This window comes from Chiloscyllium punctatum, chromosome 44, assembly GCF_047496795.1.
Source record: "Chiloscyllium punctatum isolate Juve2018m chromosome 44, sChiPun1.3, whole genome shotgun sequence".
In the NCBI taxonomy this organism is placed as follows: Eukaryota; Metazoa; Chordata; class Chondrichthyes; order Orectolobiformes; family Hemiscylliidae; genus Chiloscyllium; species Chiloscyllium punctatum.
The window spans coordinates 38,397,727-38,414,495 of NC_092782.1; the positions used below are offsets into that span (position 1 = coordinate 38,397,727).

The window sequence follows — 16,769 nt, forward strand, 5'->3', positions numbered from 1 at the left end:
TCTGATGCTGCCTGGCTTGCTGTGTACTTCCAGCCTCTCACTTATCTACCTTGGATTCCAGTACCTGCAGCTTTTTTGTCTCTATATAAGTTCTGTGGCTACAAGAGAAAATCAGAGGCTTAGAACTCTGCATTGAGTAATTCACCTCCTGTCTCCGCAAAGGAGGTGAGTGAGCAAAGGATTGGTATGGGAATTGTGCTCAGTGTACGCAGGGTGATGTGGTCAGTATACACAGGACAGGGTGAATCAGTGCAGACATGGCAGAGCAGGGGTGGTCTGTGCACACAGAGCAGGAGTAAGTCAGTGCACTCAAGGCTGAGAGGTAGTCAGTGCACACATGGCGGGAGTGGGGGGGTGTCAGTGTAGACTGGGCTGTGAAGAAAGTAGGTATGGTTAGTATACACAGGGCAGGGTGGATCAGTGCAGGATTGTTGGGGCAAGAGTGGTCAGTGCACACACAGCAGGGGGAGGTCAGTGCACATAGGGTAGTGGGGAGGTCAGTGTATCCAGGGCTGTGGGGTGGGGGGGGGGGGGGTGCTGATAGGTCAGTGTAGACAGGGCAGGGGGAGGTCAGTGCAGACAGGGCAGGGGGAGGTCAGTGCACACAGGGCCGAGAGGAGGGTGAGGATGGTCAACGCACACAGGGAGGAAGCACATTGGTGATGCTGTGGGTCAGAACATCAGTACTAGAGTTTGCGGATTAAACCTGTAATCAGCGCCTTTCTGGTAGTTTTGTTTTTTGTTCTGTGCCGTCTCGATTTGAAGCCCTCGCCTTTGAGATGTTACCCGAGGAGCTGCTGACAGTCTTCGGGATCCTCTTCCAGTGCGTGGTCAACAAACGTCATCTCCATGGCAACCTTCATTCGCGCCCAAACATTGGGCAGTAAGAGATGCATCTGGACCAATAGCAAAGCCACTAAAATAAACCTGATCCCCTCAGGCACTGCATTGTTAATACGACTTAATGGTACTTCCTTTACTGATATTGATTGCGGCATTAAGTTTTTCATCAACTATCCTTCAAATTATACAAAAGAAATCCGCTGAGCCCAGTTATGAACCCTTCGGCAGATATTTATCACAATACTTTTTGTGAAAATTCGCATATTTTGTATACAGTTCCTTGAATTACATCAACAATTGACACCTTAGGTCAGACAATACATTTTAGGTGTGAGGCCATGTTTCAAGTCCGTTTGTATTTGTCAGACTGTTTTTAATTTTCAAAGTAGGAATTTATAAGATATCTCTTTGACAGCTGTCTCCAGATTGTGTGCTTTTTGAACAAAATATACTGTATCTGGAAATTCAAATTTACAGATGGAATTTCACCGCATAGATTCGTGAGTGAGAGAGAGTGTGAGGGAGTATATGCATGTGAGAAGGTGTGACTGTGTGTGTGTACTGTATGGCGTAGTGACTATATGCTATAACTCCTGTGTCTTGTGATCCAGTTCCAGTAGCTACCTTGACGAAGAAGCAGCGCTTCCAAATAAATCTGTTGGAGTTTAACCTGGTGTCGTGTGATTTTTAACTTTTCCACCCCAGTCCAACACCGGCACCTCCACATTCATTTTTATTGTACGGATGTTCACAACAGACATTGCTTTGCGCAAAGCTTGGCCTGCTCAGCCGTTTGCACTGCATTGTGGGAATTGTAGTCCGCAACCGTCCTGTTAAAGAGCGCGTGCGCGGACTTCAACTCCCGACAGCACTTTGTCCGCTACGCGCAAAAACAACAACAACAACAACAGGGTTTGTTCTGAGCTGTCGACGATCCGGTTGCTCTGTCCCTCCTACCGGCTCCAGCATGGCTTCCTTGCCTCTGTTTTTCCGCCGAACCTGGCCAGTGCTTTCGCTGAGGGAGGGCGGCCCGTGTTTTGTCCGTCTGCGGCCTTGGAGGTCGGTGTCGGGCACCCGCCGCCTGGACTCACGGCACAAGGGCAGCGCCTTGAAGCGCTGGACTCTGCTGGTGGATCCCTTCGGCTCTTTGAAGGTCCGTCTGCCCTGCGATGTGTCGGTGAGACCGCTGGACCCGCACGGCTACCCGTCGGCTGACCGCGCTTTCGTTGAGCTAATTTCTCCAAACCAGGGGGAGAATATGGACGATGTTCTGGTCAAGTATGACAAGGCTCAGAAACAGATGGTGGTGACTTCTGAAAACATCAGTAGCGATACTCTTATTGATCTGGTGACTCCGGTAAAGTTTGGTGAGTGCATTTTGTGAAACTGAACTCCCTTTTTGTGTTGCAAGTGGGCCAGTCTTTTTTTTAAGCAAAACTTTGTAGTTTAAAGTCCAAATGTGATTGTGATGCAGGGGGCAAAAAGGTAGTTTTGGCTTAGCGTATGTGTTTTCTTGGCTTCTTCTGTAAATCTGCTTCCCCCCCCCCCCCCCCCCATATGTTCAAAAGAATGATATAGTCGTTTTTATTGGTGTTTTGAAGTTACCATGGATGTTTTGGAACCAATATCAAAGGGCTAGTATAACTAAGTGGAAAATTATTTGAATCTACGTATTGCACCCTCACTATATCCCAAGGGGATTCCAAGTTAATTAGTTACTGTTTATGCAGAAAAGATGTAACACGCACACATTGAGGTTCTAGAACTAGCAATGAAAACATGTTCTTATTCAAGAGAGGAGAGATTCCTTCTCATCAATCTTGAATGAGAGTCCCTTCCTTTTGAAATTGCCCTCACTTCTAGACATATTCCCCTGAAAGGGAACATCTTCCCAGCATCTCTGACAAGCTTCCTCAGAAACTTGTATTTCAATAAAACCGCCTTTCATTTTCCTCAGCTATAATGAGTACAGACTCAATCTTTCTGTGTAAAACAACCCTTTCAATTCAAGAATCAGTCTAGTGAACCTTTTCAGAACTAATCTTTTGATGGTAAGATAATGACAGTGAAGTTGTACGTTGTCTTCCAAGTTATCATCTTTCCCAATTCTTTGTCACCTCAAGCTCTTCCGGGCCCAAGTGGGAAGTTTTCTTTTCTCTATTAGTATTGCAGGGAAGCTTATTCAACTAAACATTCCCATTTCCCATTTATTCCTATTTCTTATAAAAAGCACTGTAATTGCATAATATATTGTATTTAGTAACGTAAACAGCTGACTTTGTGTGTTGTTGTGACTTATTTTCTTTTTTAAAAATAATTTTAAAACTTCACCTTTCTGTTTGCAGACTTGGACATTAGCACCTTTCATAAAGGATGTGTCAAAATAAAAAAAATGGAGAGTGATAACTGCTATATAGAGACTGAAAAAGGACACAGTATTCTGAACTCGTTAAAGGTATGATTTTTTTTTCTTAGAACTGTTTGAATGTTTTTCAATTTGGTGTTTTAGTTTAGTCTCTAAATAATGGCAACATCCACAAAATTACTAGACTTGTCAACATTATGGAATTGTATTAGTGGTGACAAGATTAATAAAATACCATGGGCAGCATGGTGGCACAGTGGTTAGCACTGCTACCTCATAACACCAGAGACCCAGGTTCAATTCCCACCTCGGGCAACTGTCTGTGTGGAGTTTGCACATTCTCCCAGTGTCTGCGTGGGATTCCTCCCACAGTCCAAAAATGTGCAGGTGAGTAGATGTTGGCCATGCTAAATTGCTCCTAGTGTTAGGTGTAGGGGAATGGGTCTGGGTGGGTTGTCTTCGGAGGGTCTTGTTGGGCCGAAAGGCCTGTTTCCACACTAAGTAATCTAATCTAAAAAAAACAGGAGAGGAACTGCACATTCTTAGATACAGAGAAAAGCTCCTATACTTTCAACTGAAATTAATAACACTGTCCCCCTTAAACACTTATAACCAGGTCCAGTATAAAGTTGACCAGAGTAAGTTTACTCTGCTCTTAGATCCTAGGCCTGATGAAACATGGGATTAGATGCAGACTAAAACTACCCCTCCTGTTTTTAAGCTGAAAGCAAACCTCCTGCACAGTCTCCATCAAACACTCCCAGTACGGTGACTGCCTGGGTTAGATATAGAGTAATGCTACCTCTACGTTGTCCATCTCAGACATCCCCATGACTAGAGTAGAAACTGAATAAAGCTCTATCTATTCTTTTTCAACTAAACGTTATTAAAAGTAGAGCTCCACTACTTTTTAAAGCCGAAGTTAGAGCTGCCTCCACTCTTTTCAATGTAAAGTAAAGCTCTCTACTTTGTCCACATCGAACGGTTCAAGGACAGCTACTGCACTGGGTTCGATAGAGTAAAGGTGTCTCTGCTGTTTTTTTTTTAATCAAAAGTAAATGGAAGGTAAAGCCCCCCCCCCCCAAACTTTTAAACAAAGTAATTGCTTCTTAAAACAGTCTCCATCAAAATCTCTTAAGTGTAGGGACAACATGAGGTTAGATGCAGAGTAAAGCACTCTCTACCCTTTTGGACTGAAAATAAGTGTCCCTTGACAGTGCCCTCATTGATTAATCCCAGGTCAGGTACAGCGCAGGGTTAGATACAGAATAAGTTCCCTCTGCTCTTGAAAGTAAAAATTTTCTACCCTTTTAAACTGAAAAGTCAAGCTCCCTCTATACTTTCCCCATCAAACACTTACAGGAGAGTATAAGGTCAAATACAGAGCAAAGCTTTCTTTTACGTTCATTCACAGGATGTGGGCATTGCTGGCTAAGTCTGCATTAATACTTAGCAGCATTTATTGGCCAGATTGCCCAGAGGGTAGTTAAGAGACAGCCATGTTGCTGTACATCACATGTTGGCTTGACTAGGTAAGGATGACAGTTTCCTTCCCTAAGAAACATGAGTGAACCAGATGGGATTTTCCAACAATTGACAGTGGATGCATGGTCATCGTTAGACTCTAATCCAGATTTTTATTAAATTTAAAACCCATCCTTTGCTGCGGCGGGATGATACCAAGGTCCCTAGAACGTTACCCAGGACTCTGGATTAGTAGTCCAGTGATAATACCATGAGGCCATCACCTTCCCTATATTTTTAGACTGAAGGTAATACTCCTTCCACCCTGTTTGTCTTCATTAAATTCTGCCTAGACAAGTGAAACATGGGGTTAGATGCTCCTGCTACACTGCCCCATTGAACACTTCCAGGACAGGAACAGCATGGGCTTAGATACAGAATAATGCTTCCTGTCTGAAAGTCCAGCTTCCTTGACACTGTCACCATCGACCCCTCTCAGGACAGGTACAGCACAGGGTTAGATACATAAGAATGCTCTTTCTACTTTTTATAACTGAAAATAAAGCTGCCTCCATACAGTCTGTGTCAAACATCTCCAAGACATTAAAAGGATATTTGGATGGGTAAACAAATAGGAAAAGTTTAAAGGGATATGGGCCAAATACAGGCAAATGGGACTAATTTAGTTTGGGAAACCTAGTTGGTATGGATGAGTTGAACTGAAAGATCTGTTTCCATGCTGTCTGACTGTATGGCTTTATGGCTCTATGACAGGGACAGCACAAAATTAGATAGTGTAATGCTATTCTGATTCTTTCAAACGGAAATAAAGGTCCCATGATACTATCTCTATCGAACACGCTCTGCACAGGTACAGAACAGTGTTAGGTGCAGAATAAAGATCCTTCTACTCTTTTATCATGAAAGTAAAACTGTCTTTTTAAATTGAAAGTAAAGCTATCCCAACACTGTCCCATAAACACTCTCAGGACAGATACAAATTGGGTTAGATACAGAATAAAGCTTCCTCAACTCTTTTTTTTGAAATATGAAGTCAAATAATAATGAAACAGCCTTTGCTTGGGCACTGTATCAAAATAAAACACAATTTAGCATTTGAATGAAAGTTTTGTATAATGAAACAAAACCTTATTAAATTAAAATCATATTGTCTGGGCTGATGATGCACCCCAGCCTCTGTAATGCCCACTGGTCTCTAAAGGCCTCTATTGTGCCTAAGAGCACTTTGTTCTCTTGCTCCCGCTCACTTCCCCTTGTCCACTGGAAGGCAAAACATCATGCCAAAGCAAAGCCTGCAGTAGGCGAAGTTGGCGAAGTGGACAATGTGTAGTAGCAGCTCCTACAGGAATTGACACCATTTGATGTAGTAACACTCTTTTTACATCTATAAACTTTGACCTCGCCAAGAATACCATTGCCACAGTATTGGATAAAGCGAATACTAGGACTCAACACATCAATAACCTCCTCACCAGAATAAAGTTCATCTAAAGAAGAGGAGAACAACTGCACACTCTCCTTCCTGGACTTATTAGTGGAATGCACACCTACTGGTGCACTTCAGCAGAGCAAAGGTGGGCTCCCAGGTAGAGGTGGTGAATGGTACTCCACGTTAAGTACCAGAGCTCCTCCAGCAGGTGTCCATCTGCCATGAATAAACCAGAAATCCTCAACATTTACTCTAGGTGAGTCTCAGAGTACGGTGCAGAGTAGACTTCTTGGCACTTGCACATCCTTCACAAGTGAGCTAGATCCATGAACATGAGCATGTCGTCCGCATATGCTGAAAGGATTATCCCCAGCCCTAGCCCGTGCAGAATCAGATATGATAATCGCTTCTGCAAGAGGTACAGGAATGATTCCACACAGTACAATTGACCGGAATGTGACAGTCTGACGCACTCTATAGTCAAGCTTAGGGACCCATTAACCTTCTCTGCGGCAATGTACTAGTCTGATCCGATGTGACAAAGTGGGGTCGGACCCTGGACCCCAAAGTTTTTAAAAATCTCGAACGGACACTTGTGATCTACCCTGATGAATGCCTTTCACTAATGAAAGGAGAGAAAGGTGCTCAACAAGCCATTTTTCTGGGAATGATGACCACATCCCAAACCATGTGAATAAATATTGTGAATGCTCTGATCTGGTTGAATCATGAGATCCAGCATAGTGCCAAGGCAAGGAGAAAGCACCTGTCATATGTGCTAAGGAGGAAGACTGTGAGAATGTGTATCAGGTATGATCAGATAAGGAAAGAGTTTAAGTTTTGAGTTTTGTGAGACAAGCGGTTCAGCTGAGCCTGACTCCGATCAGATAAGAACTTGCAGTTAACAATGGGGTGCTGGAGGCAATGGTAATGAGTTAACAAGGCGGAAAAGCATTCATTATATAGAACCATTTAACAATATTGGAAGCTTTCAGTATGTAAGGTTAGTTTAACAAGGTGAAAAGTATTTATCATGTGAAGCCAGTTAAGGTTAAGAACATTAATTGTGTCACACCAGATGGCTTAATCTTTGCTATTGACACTCCCTGATTCTAACGGTCACACAATCAATATGTATATTCTCTTATCTGGATGCTCCTCCCTGTAAAATGACTATATAATTCACTTAAGAAATTGCTGTTCCAGAGAAGACCGAGAACTCACGTCTCTGTGCACATGGGTGATCGTTCTCTCTCCCTCCAGGGCCCAGAATAAAGATGAAGGAGGTAAAACTACTGTCTCTCTGAGCGCTTTGCTTCAACTGAGGGGAGGAAATGGGGCGACAACCAGATCTCTGTTTTTTAGCAAATAGAGACATCCCCTTGGGCAACAGAGTAATGATAATTCTGTACCGAGAAAGAGGCATCTCTCTGATCGCAATACATTTCCCCAAATCCCAGAGCGTGCTGTCTTGGGGACTTACACCTGGAGAGCTAGTCAAGAGTGGCAGTCAGCTCCTTCAGGATCAGAATACAGTGAGCCCTATGGAAACCTGTGAGTTGACCAACAACTGATCCTCCCATAGAACTTTGTTAGTTTCCTTGCTGGATGGATCCAGGAGAGAAAGAAAGCAGGAGAAGTCCCTTACTTGGGCTCTGGTGCCTCTTGATCTGAGATGTAAGATCCGTCATTGGCCAGCTGCACAAGGAGCTGCTGGTAGACCCCACGCTTTTCTTCAGTGAGTAGCAGAAGGGGACGTTGCGGTCTAGATCGTCGAGGAACTGGATCCGTGACCTCATGTACGTGCTCTAAGACCCAGTGTGATGCAGGTCTTGGAGCATGTCCTTCTTTGGATGCCTCCCACAAGGCTGAGTCCTCATCTGGCTGTCTGAGATGTGACTCTGGGTCGAGCACCCCTTTCCAGTTTGTCGATCATGGATTTCTGCCTCTTTCTGGACCTCTACATGTGCTGCTGTCAGAAGACCACATCCCACCATAACCTTAAGGAGGTGTCAACAGAGTAGCATTCACTATGCTCTGCAGTTTCACCTGAAATGTTGGGGCCACTGGATGGCAGCAGGTAGGAATCCTGCTCTGCTTCTGGCACTGGGTCACCCTCCATGATAGGGAAAAAAATCCCGATTTTAGGGTGGAGGTACCAAAACAAAGATCTGGGAGAGAACAAAGGCCTGGGCTCTGTTCAACCACCTAGGATCCTATCAGTTTGGGTGTCGCCATTGCAGTCCCCATCAGGTTACGCAGCTCTAGGGCATTCTAGGTGTTAGGCATGGACATGAACTCAGTGGCCATGCTACTTAGCCTCTGATGCCCAGTCCAGTTGCACAGGAGACTGTGGTGGTGGGTTTTAGGATCATAAAGAGCAGTTTTCTGGGGTTCCCCTCTGTTTCATTGCCATGAGGTAGTTTATAGTTTTTGCTTCCTCTGTTCCTAAGGAGTGGCACGTTTTGTAGGAGTACTGAGGAGCTAGGAAGAACTGTCTCTCCCTCCTTTACAATCTCACAGCCTCTTCAGCATACCTAATGGAAGTGCCAACCTGGTGATGCTGTAAAACATGTCTACCTGCATGCCAAAAAGCTAAAACAGCAAGTGCATAATAGAACTAAGTGATCCTAGAATTAACAGATCAGATCCAAGTTCTACACTCCTACTGTATCTAGTCATGAACAGTGGTGGCCAGTCAAACAACCCATTGATGGGAGAGTGCAGCACATCAGCCAGAAGTGTCATAGAGTCATAGTGGGTAATCCATCTCAGCTTCCTCAAGAGATCTGGGTAGATGCCAGTCTTCAGCTAACTTGATACACTCCTATATGATATAAATAAATAGGTGGAGCCACTGGATACTGCAAAGACTATGGACCCTGGCAACATTTTGGCAATAGTGCCAAAGATTTCTGACTCAAAATTTGCTGCTATCTTCACCTGGCTATTCCTGTGCAGCTATAATCTAACCAATCTCACCTTTCGCCTCAGTGAAGTGATGCAAGGTGTCTTCAATTGTGTTATCAAGTGGCACCTAATCATTGATGCCCAGATTGGGTTCACCAGGACCGCTTGGCTCCTGACCTCATTGCAGCCTTGATTCAAACGTGGGCAAAAGAAATGAGGCTGTATTTGACCTACTGTGGTATCATGGAGCACTAGTAATTGGGGAAAAGTCTTCCCTACTTGGAGACCAATGCAGCACATAGTGGTTGTGGTTGTTGGATGTCAGTCAACTCAGCATGAGTTTCATAGAGTAATGTCCTAGATCCAACCATCTTCAGCTGCTTTATCAATGACCTTCCTTCTATCATAAGTCAGAACTGGGGGTATTTGAAAATTGTTCTGCACCATTCACAGCTCATCACATACTGAAGCAAGGTAAAAACAATGACTGCAGATGCTGAAAACCAAATACTGGATTAGTGGTGCTGGAAGAGCACAGCAGTTCAGGCAGCATCCAATGCTGCCTGAACTGCTGTGCTCTTCCAGCACCACATACTGAAACAGTCATGTCTAATTCCAAAACCTGTGCCCACACCTCCCACTTCACGACCCTCAAAGGCCCCCAAATGAGCCTTCCACATCCATCAGAGTTTTACCTGCACTTCTGCATATGTCATTTACTGTATTCGTTACTCCTGATGTGCTATCTACATTGGGGAGATGGGGCGCCTACTTGCAGAATGCTTCAGAGAACCTCTCCAGGACACCTGCACTAACCAACCCATCACCCCGTGGCCGAACATTTCAACACTCCCTCCCACTCCACCAAGGACATGTACATCCTGGACCTCCTCCATCATTACATCCTAACCACCCGATGCCTGGAGGAAGGACGCCTCATCTTCTGCCATGGGACCCACCAACCACATGGGATCAGTGTGGATTTCACCGGCCTCCTCCACCGCCACCGCCATCATCCCAGACCCCACCTTCCAACCCAATACAGCCCTCATGACCTGGCCTACCTGCCTATCCTCCTTCCCACCTATCCATCCCATCCTCCTCTTTGACCTATCACCATTGCCCACCCCTTCATCCACCTATCGCACTCTCATCTATCATCCCCCCAACCCCACCCACCTCCTAATTTATCTCTCCACCCCCTTGGTCCATTCCTGCTGAAGGGCTTTTGTCCAAAACCTTGATTCTCCCACTCCTCGGATGCTGTCTGACCTGCTGTGCATCTCCAACACCACACTCTCGCCTCCGATCTCCAGCATCTGCAATCCTCACTTTCCTCCTCGGTCTACAAGGCACAGCCAGGAATGTGACGGAATATTCCTCACTTGCCTGGGGTATTGCAGGTTCAGCAGTGCTGAGGAAGCTTGACACCGTGCAAAACAAAGCAGCCACTTGTTTGTCTGTGGGATGTGGTGCTCATCAATCTTTTCACTTGCGCTCAGTAGTAACACTATTCAATCGACAAGGTGCATTGCAGAAATTTGCCAAACAGTCTTAAAACCTTCCAAACCCACGTCCTGTTTCAGATATGTGGCAACAGCTCAGTCCGCATGTTCCCTTCCAAGCCACTCATCGTCCAGACTTGCAAATATCTCATCTTGCTGGTTCAAAATTCTGGAATTTCCTCTTGAAGGGCATTGTGGGTCAACCGACAGCACATCGACTCCAATGGTTCAAGAAGACAGCTCACTGTCACCTGCTGTAGGGCTTCTCTGGATGGGCAGAAAATGCTGGTCCAGCCGGAGCCACCAACATCTCACGAGTGAATAGAGGGAAAAGAAATCTGCAGCATTTACATGGATTTTGGAAATAAATACTTTTGTATTTAAGTACTGAAACGGTGCATTATTGACCTATGTCTAAGTAAATTCAAAGTTTGTGCTTGACAAAGAAAAGTATAGCTCCTTTAGGCAAGAGCTATTAGCTAAACCTCCATTGATTTACCCATGTGTTTGTTCGTTCCTATTAGGAAAATAAGAAAAGTTTGAAACCGTTTAGGAATGGTGAGATTTATGCATAATTTGCAGTCTATTTTGCTGTCGTGGTGCTGCAAATAATTTTACCCCAAGGTGTTTGTAAAAGTGAATAACAGACCGTTTAAAAAAAATTATATAAATTATTACGCACTTGATACTTGAAACACCTCCTTGTAAATCTTGAAGAGCAGTTCCAATTTGTCATTAATACTTCAAATGTGAGCTATAAATTAAGTTATCTGTTGATTTTTATTTAAAAATTATACCAATAATAATGATCTGAGTTGATGTTACTGGACAAGTCCGATCCTGTACTGAAATCTGGCTTGATAGATCATGTTGTGGTTTTATTCTATTTTTAATGAGAGAGTCTTTTATTGAACCACAATATAATAATGCAAATTTGAATTTAACAAGAAAACAGAAGCTTATTATTACAAAAGAAATGAAAATAAAATAGAATAAACCAACTATTTATACCCAACACAAATATTTGAAGATTTCAAAACATCTGGTGAAATGGAATTCTATTAATGTCATGAACAGCCCTTTTACAGTACTCATTCCAGAGAGGATTCCCTTCTCTTTCACATCTTTAAGGCTTAATTTAACTGTGATTTCATATCTCTATCTAGAAGAGCTGATAGACTCTTCCTGGAGTCTTTGTATGATCAAGCTTAGACTTTGTCAGCTTCACATAACCCTTCAGGGTTGTAACTGACTTCGATCTGTAACTTAAAAATGAAACTCAACCCAAGAATCATTCTCTCAATAATCCTAAAGTATTGTACCTCCCTTTCTGTGGAGCAACTGTTTAACACATCCAGCTTCAGCTAAGATTTTTTTAAAGCTGCCCAAACTTAAAGTAAAAATGTTTTTCTTTTCCCCACGCTACTGTTGCTTCATCTAATTAAAAAGGAAAATAAATCCACCCTGAACCTTGACAAAGAAAAGTATAGCTTTGTTTTGTTCAATCGTTTAAAAATCTCCCTCGTTCCTGCCTAATCTATGAGGTAAAAACAATGACTACAGATGCTGGAAACCAGATTCTGGATTAGTGGTGCTGGAAGAGCACAGCAGTTCAGGCAGCATCCAAGTAGCTTCGAAATCGACGTTTCGGGCAAAAGCCCTTCATCAGGAATAAAGGCAGTGAGCCTGAATCGTGGAGAGATAAGCTAGAGGAGGGTCGGGGTGGGGAGAAAGTAGCATAGAGTACAATGGGTGAGTGGGGGAGGGGATGAAGGTGATAGGTCAAGGAGGAGAGGGTGGTGTGGACAGGTGGAAAAGAAGATAGGCAGGTAGGACAAGTCCGGACAAGTTACGGGGACAGTTACTGAGCTGGAAGTTTAGAACTACCGTCCACGTATCAATGAATTTAATACCCGCCGTGATGTCGAACAATTCTTCTGTCGCCTCCGCCTCCGAGCTTACTTTCACAATTGGGACTCCCACCCACCTTCCGAGGACCCCTTCGCCCACCTCCAACACACTGCATCCACCTGGACACCCCGCGCTGGCTCATTACCTGCCCTCGACCTCTTCATTTCCAACTGCCGCTGGGACATTAACCGCCTCAACCTGTCTACCTCCCTCCCCCACTCCAACCTCTCACCCTCACAACGCGCAGCCCTCCAATCCCTCTGCTCCAATCCCAACCTCACCATCAAGCCAACGGATAAAGGGGGCGCAGTGGTAGTCTGGTGCACTGACCTCTACACTGCTGAAGTCAAACGTCAACTCTAGGACACCTCTTCCTACTGCCCCCTCGACCATGACCCCACCCCCCCCATCACCAAACCATCATCTCCCAGACCATACAGAACCTCATCACCTCAGGAGATCTCCCACCCACAGCTTCCAACCTCATAGTCCTGGAACCCTGCACTGCCCAGTTCTACCTCCTTCCCAAGATCCTCAAGCCTGACCACCCTGGCCGACCCATTGTCTCAGCATCCTCCTGCCCCACTGAACTCCTCTCTACCTACCTCAACACTGCCCTATCCCCCCTAGTCCAGGAACTCCCCACATACGTTCAAGACACCACTATGCCCTCCACCTTCTCCAAGACTTCCGTTTCCCTGGCCCCCAACGCCTCATCTTCACCATGGATATCCAATCCCTCTACATCTCCATCCGCCATGACCAGGGCCTCCAAACCCTCCGTTTTTTCCTCTCCAGACGTCCCCAACAGTACCCTTCCACCGACACACTCATTCGTTTGGCAGAATTGGTCCTCACCCTTAACAATTTCTCCTTTGAATCCTCCCACTTCCTCCAGACCAAAGGGGTAGCCATGGGCACACGTATGGGCCCCAGCTATGCCTGTCTCTTTCTTGGCTACGTAGAGCAGTTGATCTTCCGTACTTACACCGGCACCACTCCCCACCTCTTCCTCCGCTATATTGATGACTGCATTGGCGCCACCTCGTGCTCCCGCGAGGAGGTTGAGCAATTCATCAACTTCACCAACACATTCCACCCTGACCTTAAATTTACCTGGACCATCTCTGACACCTCCCTCCCCTTTCTGGACCTCTCCATTTCCATTAATGACGACCAACTTGACACTGACATTTTTTACAAACCCACCGACTCCCACAGCTACCTGGATTACACCTCTTCCCACCCTACCTCTTGCAAAAATGCCATCCCGTATTCCCAATTCCTCCGCCTCTGCCGGATCTGCTCCCAGGAGGACCAGTTCCATCACAGAACACACCAGATGGCCTCCTTCTTTAGAGACCGCAATTTCCCTTCCCACGTGGTTAAAGATGCCCTCCAATGCATCTCGTCTACATCCCGCACCTCTACCCTCAGACCCCACCCCTCCAACTGTAACAAGGACAGAATGCCCCTGGTGCTCACCTTCCACCCTACCAACCTTCGCATAAACCAAATCATCCGCTGACATTGCTGCCACCTCCAAACAGACCCCACTACCAGGGATATATTTCCCTCCCCACCCCTTTCCGCCTTCCGCAAAGACCGTTCCCTCCGTGACTACCTGGTCAGGTCCACGCCCCCAAACAACCCACCCTCCAGTCCTGGCACTTTCCCCTGCCACCGCAGGAACTGTAAAACCTGCACCCACACCTCCTCCCTCACCTCTATCCAAGGCCCTAAAGGAGCCTTCCACATCCATCAAAGTTTTACTTGCACATCCACTAATATCATTATTGTATCCGTTGCTCCCGATGCGGTCTCCTCTACATTGGGGAGACTGGGCGCCTCCTATCAGAGCGCTTTAGGGAACATCTCCGGGACACCCGCACCAATCAACCACACCGCCCCGTGGCCCAACATTTCAACTCCCCCCTCCCACTGCCAAGGACATTGAGGTCCTGGGCCTCCTTCACTGCCGCTCCCTCACCACCAGATGCCTGGAGGAAGAATGCCTTAACTTCCGCCTCGGAACACTTCAACCCCAGGGCATCAATGTGGACTTCAACAGTTTCCTCATTTCCCCTTCCCCCACCTCACCCTAGTTCTAAACATCCAGCTCAGTAACTGTCCCATGACTTGTCCTACCTGCCTATCTTCTTTTCCACCTATCCACTCCACCCTCTCCTCCTTGACCTATCACCTTCATCCCCTCCCCTACTCACCCATTGTACTCTATGCTACTTTCTCCCCACCCCCACCCTCCTCTAGCTTATCTCTCCACGCTTCAGGTTCACTGCCTTTATTCCTGATGAAGGGCTTTTGCCCGAAACGTCGACTTTGAAGCTACTTGGATGCTGCCTGAACTGCTGTGCTCTTCCAGCACCACTAATCCAGAACCTGCCTAATCTATGTCTGACATTTTTTTTAAAAATGTCACCATGGCTACAGGAACACCAACAGGTCAATCATGACACCCCTTCAGGTGCACACACACTGCATGTGACACCATTCAAAACCTAAAAATCTAAAAGAAATGAACATTAAAATAATACAAAATACACTTTACAGCACAACATTCATATCAGAATCTTCATATTATTAAGCAAAGCAGAATCTCAATTACAGAAATGTGCCACCAGGGGGAATAGTTAACAAACAAATGACAACAGACACAATTTGAATTTGGTGATTAGCTTGTGATTTATAGCATGCAGCACCCAGGGGAACTTAAATCATGCTTTTTGTATTTTGTTTTAACTGCAAATTACAATACTATGACTGCTGGTGTTTCTGACCCCCTGCCAGTTCTACAACTGTCCTGATTAGATTGGAGGAAAAACACTTTTTCGGCCATGTGTTTCCTGAGTGTTATTGTCACTTTAAGATTGCTAATGGGTGGTGGGACTTTCAATCTTATGCAGGAATTTATGTTTTTAATATTTTTTCAATATATCAGTAGATATTCAGGTGAATGGTTGGTTGTGGCTGCATTTATCGTTAACCAATGTAGTCAGTACATTAAAGGCTTGTCACCAAAGCACAGCAGGAAAGATTGAATGCTATTTTTAATCTTTCAATGACTCACTTCTCTTAAATTGCTTACACAGGAACCATCTTCATTAGCCACAGATGTTACCCCATAATCTTACATAGTTAAGGTTTGGAAGGACAAAATGTGTAATGTGTTGCTTGCCTTTTTACAGTTGTAGTGAAATCATCTAAAGAATTCTCACAAACTGCACTTTATTCTTCTGAAATCTGCCTTTTGTTTATATATAATTAAACCAAAGGAAGCCCAGTGTCTGTGAGCAGGATCCCTATCTCTATTATGGGAAACTATGCCATTTGATAATGTAACTTTAAATGAACTCCATTAGTTTGTAGATTAATATGGTGAGTCTGAGTGATTTTTATTTTCTTGTGCTATGCATTTGCTATTGAAGTAAAAGTTTCCTTAACAGGATGCTGCAAAAATATGTTCTATGTACTACAGTATTGAGCAGCATGTGTACATTTCAGTGCTGGCATGATGCCAGGCAAGCGGGTCATAAATCCCAGTGATTGGCTTATTGAATTAAACACAAATTCCTTTGATTACGTGCAATAGGCAGAGCTCATGCATTCAAAACAAAACAAGTGCTTGTGTGTTTGGGCAGCACTTCCTGAACAGCCCTGAATGTGCTACTAGCTTGCTAACAACCTATTTAAAGTAATCAGTTGATCCTATAATGAGCTAATTTTAATTGCTAGAAGTTACATATGAATCTTATGCAGAATTCAGTTCTCAGTCAACGAATGAAACGTGCTCATGTTTTGCATCTTCTTTGAGTTATCTGGGAGCTTGGACAGCCTATGGTTCCAGGTTGTTTTATCCTTGGCAATGTCTAAACCAGTGACATTCTTTTCTCCTGTAGTATAAATTGCCGTGATGGTTTGTTTGAAATTTCACATTTTTGCATTTGCCCTGATGCATGCAAAATCAAAAGCTTCAGCAATGTGTCTTCCCGTTTGGCAGTTGTCAGATCAGTATTGTAATCATCCATACAGTCCCCATCAATCATGCACATGAAGGCTTTAACATAGTTCATCCAGATTAGTTGATTGTGATCTGTCCTTATCAAATGTAACCATAATGCACTTTTCATTCTTTTACTAACTTCAGTAACTTTCACATGACTACTAGGTTACAATTACCTTGAATCAATCTCTTTCCTATCACAAATAATGAGTGGTATGTTTTAACCAAAGGTCTAATATAGATATATTAGATACCTTTTGGAAAGCTCTTTATTAACCTATATAGTTTCTGCTTTGTTTC

At 44.5% G+C, this 16,769-nt stretch overlaps 2 protein-coding genes across 4 annotated transcripts in view; one reads left to right on the forward strand and one right to left on the reverse strand.

The window, feature by feature from the left end:
* ccdc146 (coiled-coil domain containing 146) overlaps positions 1-821 on the reverse strand; it is a 154,581-nt gene extending 153,760 nt beyond the window's left edge. Inside the window, exon 1 of the mRNA XM_072562660.1 lies at positions 707-821. The gene's annotated coding sequence lies outside the window, so the exon portion shown is untranslated. The remainder of the gene's footprint in view (positions 1-706) is intronic.
* Positions 822-1,696: 875 nt separating this feature from the next.
* Positions 1,697-16,769, forward strand: part of fam185a (family with sequence similarity 185 member A) — a 122,615-nt gene continuing 107,542 nt past the window's right edge. For all 3 annotated transcript variants that reach the window (XM_072562664.1, XM_072562663.1, XM_072562665.1), the window contains exons 1-2: positions 1,697-2,210; positions 3,189-3,298. In XM_072562664.1, coding sequence (XP_072418765.1) covers positions 1,811-2,210; positions 3,189-3,298 — 510 coding nt within the window. In that variant the 5' untranslated portion in view covers positions 1,697-1,810. The remainder of the gene's footprint in view (positions 2,211-3,188; positions 3,299-16,769) is intronic.